The sequence below is a fragment of the Populus nigra genome, chromosome 15, assembly GCF_951802175.1.
Source record: "Populus nigra chromosome 15, ddPopNigr1.1, whole genome shotgun sequence".
Classification (NCBI taxonomy): Eukaryota; Viridiplantae; Streptophyta; class Magnoliopsida; order Malpighiales; family Salicaceae; genus Populus; species Populus nigra.
Genome location: NC_084866.1, coordinates 5,118,536 through 5,129,503, shown reverse-complemented (window position 1 = coordinate 5,129,503; position 10,968 = coordinate 5,118,536). Strand labels below are relative to the sequence as shown.

General features: G+C 33.2%; 1 protein-coding gene across 2 annotated transcripts; it reads right to left on the bottom strand.

Moving 5' to 3' along the window:
• Window positions 1-449: 449 nt before the first annotated feature.
• LOC133674607 (serine/threonine protein phosphatase 2A 55 kDa regulatory subunit B beta isoform-like) lies at window positions 450-7,460 on the bottom strand. 2 transcript variants are annotated; one of them, XM_062095818.1, is made up of 14 exons: window positions 6,895-7,460; window positions 5,264-5,367; window positions 5,071-5,169; window positions 4,819-4,938; window positions 4,322-4,528; window positions 4,103-4,194; window positions 3,405-3,523; window positions 2,905-3,028; window positions 2,612-2,735; window positions 1,910-1,978; window positions 1,712-1,803; window positions 1,536-1,613; window positions 1,260-1,327; window positions 450-1,089 (listed from the first exon to the last, which is right to left on the bottom strand). In XM_062095818.1, the coding sequence occupies exons 1-14, from the start codon at window positions 7,010-7,012 to the stop codon at window positions 953-955; spliced, it is 1,551 nt and encodes a 516-aa protein (XP_061951802.1). In that variant the 5' UTR covers window positions 7,013-7,460; the 3' UTR covers window positions 450-952. The 2 variants fall into 2 exon arrangements, with proteins under 2 accessions (XP_061951802.1, XP_061951803.1); XM_062095819.1 differs by having other exon boundaries at window positions 4,325-4,528; window positions 6,895-7,459.
• Between the last annotated feature and the right edge of the window lie 3,508 nt (window positions 7,461-10,968).

Here is a 10,968-nt window from a genome sequence, read left to right as displayed (position 1 = left end):
AAAACAAAAACAATTAAAAGAAAAAAAAAAGGCAACAAAAGTCCATCCATCTTTTTCTAGGATGCAATGCAAGAAAAAATGATCATTTTGTGCTCAGAAATGCGCTCTCCGATCCAGCATGCATCATGCAGCATAGATTCATAATCACAAATGAATTATAACGACGATAACAGCATTATTTAGTCCTTCTGACTAACGGACTCGTTTCCTGAATTAACTAAGCACGTCTGATCCGTTGCTTACGAAACGTATCTTACAGGCAAGCAAGGAAAAAGCAGTTCAGAAACCCTAGAAAAGAGAGAGGTAATGCTTCAATTCGTGGGAATTTAATGTGCAGGGTGACCTCGATCATAAATGAAACACGAAGTGAAGAATGATTCGCACGAGACCTTTTGTCCTCCCCAAACGAAATACTATTTTGCAACGACCAAAAAAATCAGCAAACTCTGTGAAGGAGAAAGAATGGTTAGAATTATGGGATAACAATAATCATGATAGAATTTTCACAAGCCTGGAGTTCTAAGTTCTAATGGTACAAAATTTTCACAAGCCTGACGCCCAATTTATCAATGAGAATTGATTCAACCTAACAGCCCCTTTGCCCAGATGGGATTTAAAGACCCTATAGGTCCAAAACCTTGCGGCACTGCAGCACTATGTAGAAACATTTGTTTAAGATTGCATTTCCTTTGACCTAAACCAGAAAAATTAAAATATATATATATATAAGGATTGAACTGCATCTCTCCTTGTGAAAGAATATAATTAGTGAAGCATGCCTGCCTGGGAGCAAAAATCTCAGTACTTCCTTGATACTTGAACAACAGCAACATCAATCTCCATCAAATGGTGAAGCTTCCACATGTGTTGGTAGAGAAGGCAGCAGCAAAGCCTTTGCAAGAGGCAGCACCTGTAGCTTTGCCCAGCCAAAATACATGATCCAGGACCATCTTCATGCATAATACATGTAAAGGCTGTTTGAAGCAGCACAGGCAAGTGAGTTTTCAGTTGGATGCCAGGCTAGATGCAACAACTTCGTTGTGAAATCAAATGCATTTCCATTTGTATCAACTCCGGACGTATCAGCTCCTTTTAAAGACATGAAGGAAAAAGGATGTTAAAACTCAGGAAACAATATAAGATCCAAAAACTTTCTTTCTAGGGTTAGGTCAGATGATGGACAATTAAGTGAGACCACATGAAATTATTAGGAGAAATAGGAGAAAAGAAGCAGTAAACTTCCTCCAACATATACAGACCTCGCCTAAAACCATGGGAAAGAGTGCCCAGAGATCTAGAAGGCCTTGACGGGGTTTGAACCTGTTTCCTGTCAGTTCATGACATAAATTAACCACATAAAATAAAAGTTTAGCCAGCAAGTCATCTGAAAACCAACATGGTCATGTTCAATTTCAGTTAACATAAAAGAGGATGATCATCAAGAGTGTTTGACACAGAATTTTTAATATTTGGAGAAACAAAACCTTCTGGTATTATCAGTTACACAAATCTCTTTAATTCACTCTCAAATGTACCTCATTGGATTCTTGCTGGCTTCCAATGTTGTTGCTTCTGTGCTTCCTTCAGAACAACCAAACACACGAAATAGATTGCTGAAATGTAAAAGAAAGTATATCATGCTATGTGTAAGCAATCAATTAACCAGGAAAGTGGTAAAGACCAAGGGATCATTCAAATATATGAAGCACACCTGTATGAACCAGTTGCCACTCGAAGTCCATCTCCACTCAGACAACACTCAAATTTGTCAAAGATGGAATCGTTTTCATACAGATCACAAAGCTGATCAATAGCAAAGAGCAAAACGATCACATTGTATCAGTACCTCATGATCTCTACTAAATGCCATCTAAAATCACACACAGGATACTCAAGAAGAACATGTCACCTTTGGTCTAAGATTTTCATGAACTTGGAAGGTTGAAACTGGTCCAGAATCCATATTTATGTCCCACAACTGAAAACAAAGAAATCCAGACTTTGTGAGAACAGACGCCACATTGGGTTAGAACTAAAGCAGAAGGAAGGTATGAAATTGAAATAAATTGCCTGTGGAGAACAAGTTGTGCATCTAGCCCGCTGCCATCATTATCGATTTTTAATTCTGTCAATACTTTTTCACTCTTAGGGCTGGTTGGGTATTGAGAGGGTTAACAATAATCCCTAAACGAGGGATTGTATGTTTTTCCCTCTCTTCTTTTTCAAATAACCAAATAAAATTCAAATAGTTTTTTCATCATCTCTCTCTTACTACTAACAGTATTTTAATCCTTTTCTCTTTCTTTCTACTAACTGCCATACAACTAACTTTTACACCCTTAAACATTTACTAATAAAAATCACTCCTTTGTCAGTTCAACTATATTTCTTTAACCTCATGCCAAATGCACCATTAGCATTAAGAATAAAAACACACGATTAGGTTTTGTAGAATGCAGTTTGGATTAAGTGATTACCTTAAAGAAGTCGAATTTTTTGAAAATCATCCAGCTCTAGGTAGTAAAATATTTGCTATGAAAAAACAGCAAAGTGCTAATTGAAATAGTGTGCTTAAATTTTAAAAATAAATACTGAACATAAAAATAAGAACCTTTAGAGTCATGTAATCACGACTAAGAATATATCTCCCATCCTTGGCAAACTTAATATCTGAGATTGAGGCAATTATCTCTGTGAAGAAGGACCTTGAACCAGGCACCTCTTGTTCCTCAAACCTGGGCCACCAGAGAGCATAACGTATATATTCAAAAGAAAAGGAAAAATAGTAAATCAATAAAAGATATCTAAAACGTCTCATGATACATCAATAACTCCATGATGTTAGATAATACATGAAAATTCAACAAAAGAAAACCATGCAGACAAAAAACCTAAAGTACTTACAATTTGCTATGAGAATCGCATAGAGCTGACTGTCTCATGTCAACTAAACGAACTGAGCCCCTTGAACTACTATATGCCAGAATATTGCAATGAGTAGGATGAAATTCTGCTGAAGTTATCACCTCTGCATACATAAATTCAAATGTGTGAATACCATGACAATTTGATATAGCAATCAGAACATTCACATGATTTCAATATTGAAATCTACAAGATGAATACCATGCTTTAATCATCCAAAACATTATATGGATAAGAAGCACAACAAGAGCAGAAGAATTGGCCTCTCACCAAACCACCCATGCTTGCAGAAAGGGGGATAAGAGAACTAAACAACAGCACTTGCACAACAGGAAAGATCATATAACAAGCTAACAAGACTCTAAAGAGAATATTTCTAGACCTACCCGCCCAGAATACACCATAGACAACATGTAAAACCAATAACATCATAAAATACTCGGATGTTTAATTTTCATACAAAATACAGTTATTCTAACCAGTCAGATCCTCCATGTTTGCAGGCTTTACATCAACAATATTGAAACTCTGATTGCTGATTTCCAAATTCCAAAGATTTATTCGCAGATCGTCAGCAGATATAAAAGTTTCACCATCACTGCAAAAAAGAAACCAAAGGAATAACCAATTATGTAGAATGCTATGACTGTGATGGTTAAAGATCATGCTTTCAGGCTTGAAAACATTCGGGAAATTTCAAAACGTGTATTATGGACAGCATCAGCTTAAGCTAAGAGCCACTAGGGCAATGGCCCAAGGCCCCCACTAAATCAGTAAGATATATTTGTCAATTATGCTTTATGAAATGAAGATTGCTCCAACTTAACAAAATGCCCCAAGTACAAAATGAAGATTTCCCAAGGCCCCACTTGTCAGACACGCATTAAAAAAAAATTCTTAAATATTTTAAAAGGTCCTATTTGGCCTAAGGCCCCCATTCACTTTAAATCGGCTCTGATTATGGACAACAATATAACTATCCAAAATATCAAAATAATGCAGAATCATTTCTTCGAAGAAGTGCCATAATATACATTGCTCTTCAATATCACATGTCTTTACAAGATCAAAAAATTCAATTAAAAGGAAATGATAAGAGTAATCAAAATGACAAGGGATGTTAAAGACATGGTATGTGAAAATGAGAGTTATACATCTATGAAATAAGTGAATGCACCTGTTGTTAGAAATGGAGTTAATGTGATAGTCATGGGCATGAGCATATATTCTCCGACACCTAGGCACAAGGCTGATTTCACTACTGGTCAACTGGATCATGAAAAATGAAAGAGGTGTTAGAACCAGATCACAAAAGTAGAGAACATTATAATAAGCATTTCTAGATGTCAAAATCATGATTTCCATGAGCAAACAAGTGTATTTGAGTGAAAACAACTACCACGGGTAAGTGTAGAGACGGGACACCCCCAAGTGGGAAAGAAAAGTCATTGCTCAAGCCCAAGGGTTTATCCAAACATCCTCCATTGGCAGTATATGGTTTGGAGCTTGTTGGTATGCTTGGACCTACAACAGGACCATTTCCAGCAGCTTTTGCAGGGTCAACATTCATGTCACATATTTTCTTGACCTTCTTTTCATGGACCTGTCCACCATTAGAGCAAGCACATTTGATACACCCACTGATTAGGAAATTCCATTGTTTTCCAGATTTCTTCAACTTGTCAAGTTGTTCTATTAGTTATTAAAGATGCAAAAAATTTAACCACTACAACATAGACTGAACCTTAAGAGTTTACACTAAAAGCAATTCTAATGGTTAGAAACTTTGAATGAAACCCACCTAGAAAGCTAGAGGAATAAAAATCACCTACTATAGTACAGCTAAAAATTGACAGTAAAAATATCAAAAAAATCAACAATGTTCCACCATACCTTCCAAAATTTGATTGTTTTGTCATTAGTGGACAGAAGAAAAAGTGCACCATTAGCTGCTTGGCACCATCTAATCTTGTTGATCTTCTCCTCAATTTCCAAGCTCTTCAGATAATCAAACTAAGATGAAGGAAAATAATGAATACTTATCAAATCCTGAACCCAGGAAAGAATAAAACAAATATACCCAAACAAATATAATTCCCAGTGATTAACAGGAAAAAAAAAGCCTGAAAAGGAAAAATTAAGTACCTCAGGTTCATGGCTCTGAAACTCTGTTTTGTAACGGAATTCAGGATGCCTGATAATTGGAAAATCCATCCTCTCTAGATCTCTCCGATTTCCACCATGCTAAACAATGTAAGTTTATGTCATAGAGCTATTTCGCTACAGCGGGAGGAAAAGAAAAGAAATTTTCTTTAAAGATATGCCTATGTTGTCTTACATCTCTCTTGTCGGTTCTTTCAAATAAAACCACTCGACCTCCACGATCTCCAGTAGCAAGATGGTCACCAGTTCTATCAAATTCGATGGCAGATATGATATCGACTACAAAATTCCATAACTAAAAGAAGTAAGAAGGTGAGGATGAGATGCCATAATTCTGAGGGAAATTTTTAAGTAAAAGAGTTTTGTCAATAAATATGTCTTCCAAAATTGACTTCCACTTGTTTTATGTGTTTCATCCTCTTGGGAAGGATATTTAGTTGTGGGGAATAATTATTAGTTCTTGATTACCAACCACAAGCACATAAAACCCGAATAAGCATAGTGTTCATAGATAAGCTTAAAATCCTGGTGCCTAACTACCACCTGAACTATCAAAACAGTGGGACAGTAATCTGACTGCTCAGTACAGCATGTCTTGGCTTGAACCATTACAAGCCCACAACATTCAGTCATTCTGCTATGATTGTTTCAGTTTTTACAATTCTAGGTCAATCAGTAGGTGCAGAATCAGAGCCAAATCTACCAGATTTACACAACAGCAGGTTTGCATTGACCATTTAAAATGAAATCATCTGACATAAAACTTCCATTTCATTTATCAAAAATGAGATTTGACCCCAAAATCTCTCTCCTCTCCACCAGTGCCTTTTCCATTGTGCTGTCACAATACTGGCTAGGATAGACAGTTTTCCATGTATTCATGAGCTGTACAACAGTTCCGCAAATTTTGAGACTGATAACCATGAATTTAGAACACATAGAAGCACTTTCAAAGTTATAATAAAAGTCTAGTCTCTTAAACCGATGATATTGAGTTAGCAGGTTTATTTAAATAATTTGAACTCAAGCCCCAATCCTATTTTCATCCATTCCCGTACATACCCCTTGTAGATAACTAATTCAGCAAGTCTTCTAATGATCATGTATCATGCCAATCAAAATTACTATTTTATTCTTCCAATTGCCAGTTCGCTTCTATTTTATTGGCTTCTCTATCCTCACTTTCTCAGAACATTATGCAATCAAACCCAACTACTGTTATGAAGATAACATAAGTTTTTTTTCTCACAAATATTGCAAAAGATAACTTAAATCCCCAAACTTCCTAGCTTGCAAGACTGCGTGTATGCAACTAAGTTTATAAGATTAATGCATGACTCAACATGCCCTCTGTAGCAGGTTTCCAAACACAACACACAATCATCAATTTGTATTACAATCAATAAACAATTCAGCTAACCATCCATACTATCATCCACAACAACGATGCAGTTAACCACCACAGCATGACCATCATCAAACCAGTAGCATTCCCATGCAACAACATTCTAATTTTAGCTGCAAATCCCTCCCTAATGACTAATCATTATGCTCATAATAGCTCTGAAACTTGCTCTACATTGCTTCAAAGCCACACTTATAATGCTAAAAAAACACCAAATCAGACACTATTCAATGACACATACACATTCGAATCATCAAACTGAAACCAAATTAATCTCGCACGAAAATAGAACAACGAACGAACACTAATTACACCAAAAAAAAAGGACAGTTAAATCCACAATCAACAATTAATAATCCAACAACGCAGAATCAAAACCCTAACCACAGATCGTATCGTACCTTCCTGTACTTCTTCACCAGCCGTTCGCTCTCCAAAAACCTGGGCAAATTTCCACTCAAGCGGCACCGGCGCTGCCGCCACCGCCTCCGCAGCTTCCTCACTGCCGCCTCCGTTCATTTCAAGCTAAATCTTCGTTTGGCAGAAATAATTAAGAAAAAAAAAAGAAGAAGAATCGATCTGATACTCAGATTGGAAAAGGCAGCATCAGCGGCTAGAAATCATCTCCATTTAGAATGCTAGTTCTTGATTAATCAACCATCAGAACTGAAAACAAAACCACAGATTTCACATAGAGAAATGCTCTCTCTCTCTCTCGTCTGGGTGGTTTCCTTTTTTTTCGGTTTTGCTCTCTCTAAATCTTACGCACGGACACCCTTTCTCTCTCTTTCTCGATGGATTGAGAGATTGATTTGATTTCACACGCACAAAAGCACTCTCATTTTCTCCCTGTTAATTTTCTGCTCTGTTTTTCTATTATTTTTTTATTTTATTTTACTAAGACAAAAATTAAAAAAGAAAAAAATAAGATGGGAAGATAATGACGGAGGGGGGATGCGATGTAGCTTTTTTGGCTGATTAGTAGCTCCTCTCTCCTCTTAAGATTTAATTGGAGTAATTTTATGTCATGGATAGATGCATCTGACGTGTTACTCCTTACAGTAAATAATATAATAAATAAATATATCTCCGATTGGGATATTAGAAAAGCTGTCGAAATTAAAATCTTTATAAATGTGTTAAAGATTTAGCTGCTGAAACTAATTTTCTTTTAAAAAATAAATTTTTAAAAAGTAAATTATTTTGTAATATTTGGTAGTATGATAAAAAAATAAATTATAAAACACTTTTAAGTGTTTGGTTATGTTATAAAAAATGAGCTGAAAAATAAATTGTTAATATTTTATTTCAAATTTATTAAAATAATGAATAACAAATCTTACAAATTAAAAGGTTAAATGAGAATAAAATTTAATTTAATCAATTATCTCAAATAAAATAAATAATAATAAAAATAATAAAAATTAAATCTAATAGATAAAAAAGTTGAAAAATAATGAAATTAAAAAAATATAATTTTATAAAATTATTTCAAATAAAATAAATAATAATAAAAAGAATGAGAATAAGGACCAAATTGATAAATAAAAATTTTCAATTAAAAAAATGATAAGAGAAAAGCAAATACAGTCATAAAAATAAGAACAATAGTTGATATAAAAATCAAATTAAATCAAATTTTAAGGGATAAAATTAAAAAAAATCAAAACAAAACATATAGCAATCAAAAGTTTGAGAACCAAATTTGATATAATCAGCAAATAATATGATATTTCTAAATTTTTCACAACTTTTAGAAAGTGTTTTCCGTTCAAAATAAAAGAAAAACACTTTCATGGAAATCAAACTAATTTTTTTTACTAGAGAATATTTTCCATTAACCAATTTTTGCAATAATTAATAAACATATAAAATTTTGAAGAGTAATTTTAAAAAAATTATTTTTCATGAAACAAACATGATTTTAATAAAAAAATAAATAAAATGATAGGGAAAAATGCAGGATCATCATTGAAAAATAATGATTTATATATATTTGTTGTGCAAAATAAATGACAATAATAATGCTGGGGTATAGTATAATTTCCTTTTAGGGTTTAGATATGGATGGCAGGTGTGTTGATGTTAGACGGTTGAAAATGACATGTAATATTATTATTATTATTATTATTATAACTTTTTTAATAGGGGTCTCAGATGATGTTTGTTGACCTAGATTACAATGATCCTGTGTCTGCAGAACAATATATCAAAGAACAATATATCAAATCAGTCTTTAGAGTAATTTTTATAGATACTAGTTTCAAAATCATGGTTTAAAAAATAAAATATTAAAATATAAGGAGAATAAAAACTATGTAATATAAATAAATAAAAATAATAAAAAGGACGTGGAAACTGTAAACACAACACTAAAAAGATTGATATTTGAAATATGAATACAATTTTTCTTAATAAACACGATCCAGTTTATTTAGTGAATCCTTGTCCCGTAGTTTCTTTATCATGAAATTTCATCATTTTAGATTTAAAATCCCTCGTCTTAAATTATCCAAAGTAATTTTTCAGAAAAGTAAAGAGGTAAAAACACTTTAAATTATTTAAATTAATTTATTCTAAATAAAAACCAATGTAATTTTTATAATTAAATACATAGGCAACGTCTATAAAATAATATTAATGATTAAGTTTAGATTGGCACTAGAGTTTTTCTGTCTTGCTATGCCGTGTGGTTTAAAAAAATATTCAAACAAAGATAACCTGAGTGAATCTAGATTAACTTGGCTAACTCGCGTGAGTCAATTTTTTTCTAACGTAAAAGAAATATTCAAAAGGTGATAACCTGAAAGAACTCAGGTTAATTAGGCTAACTCGCGATCTATGATAACCCTAGAGGAAGGAAAGGGAAAAAAATATAAAATTCAAGACACAATAACTTAATATTGAATGATGAAATAAAAACACCAAAGTTAAATCATGTTAATCTTTGAAACCAACAACTCCGGTCATGAGACCGAGATGACCATACAAAAGACCAAAAAACTCTTGAGCAAAATTCTTAACCGTCAAAAAATTAAAAAGAAACAAATAGTAATCAAAACAATGACGATCAAATCTTGTATAAAAAACTAATAAAAGAAAATAATGAGGGGCTTAATCGAAAACTAAAATAAAAAAATTTAATAAAAAAAGAAAATAAAAGAATGAGAACCAAAATTTGATAAAATAAAAAAACAAATGAAATAAAATGTTAAGGGAAAAAATTGAAAAAAACAAACCAAGAAAAGGATAAAAAACAACAATTAAAATAATGAGTACCATATCTGATATATAAAAAAAAACAAATGAAAAGGGATGAAGTTGAAAAAAAAAATCTAAAAAGAAAAAATCAAAACAAAGAAAAACCAATCAAAAGAAAAGGGCTGATGATTGAATTTTTTCTCTATTATTTTTTTTATCAAAATATCATTTTACTTTTTAACCAAATAAAAGAATCAAGTGATCATGTCAAAATCCATTGATTATTTTTTGCCATCATTTTTTTTTTATCAAAACAATATCATTTTTACTCCATGCATAATAAAAAAATCCAATTGACCCCTGTAACCCTAGTCATTTGACCCAACCTGTGACTCAAGACATGACGGTAGGGGTGATCATTTTCGGTTCGGTTCAGTTTTTATCTATAAAAACAACTAAACCAAAATTTAAAAAAAAAACTGAAACCAAACCGAACCTGGTTCCAACTGATCGGTTTTGGTTCGGTTTTCTATGTCAAAAAAAGAAAAAACCTATATTGTTTTTAACATCCAAAAGCCACAAAATCAAACTCATCTTCATCACCAGCAACCCCCACTACAGTGTTAAATCCATACCAGCCTTTTCTCAAGCAAATAGCCTCCTACAGAACCACAAAAACACATCACACTTTCTTACAGTAATCAATCACTCCTCACTATCACAAACCCAAAAACCTACATCACCGAAAACCATACTCTCAAATACAAACCATCACCACCACAATAAACATTGTCCAGTGCCCACTGCCACTTTCTTTACCAATTTTCCTTTCATAAAAAAAAACACAACAATTGCCAACAACCAAAACCATAAAATTAAGCCTAACCCCCACCTTTACAGCCTCCATTAATCACTTATAAATTGAAGAAATTTTATTATTGCTGAGGCTTAGGGATGTTGCTAGGATGATAGATCTGGAGATGATTAAAGAATGAAGATTAAAAGGTTAGGTGTGGCGTGTGGGAGCTTCGGTAGGGGTGGTTGAACTTTAAAGAATGAAGAACTAGTGTTGTGAAGAATTAATTGTGTTATGTGCTGTGTGCTGTGAAGAATTAATTATGAGACATGAGTGGACTTGTGAGAGCTTGGGTGGGGGTAGTTGAAGTACGAATAATTAATTAGGTGTAGAGTCTGTAGACTTTTGAGTGTTGTGGGAGGTTGTGCCGCTGTGAGGATTGAAAATTTGAAATGTGGTGTGACCCGTGTGGATTGTA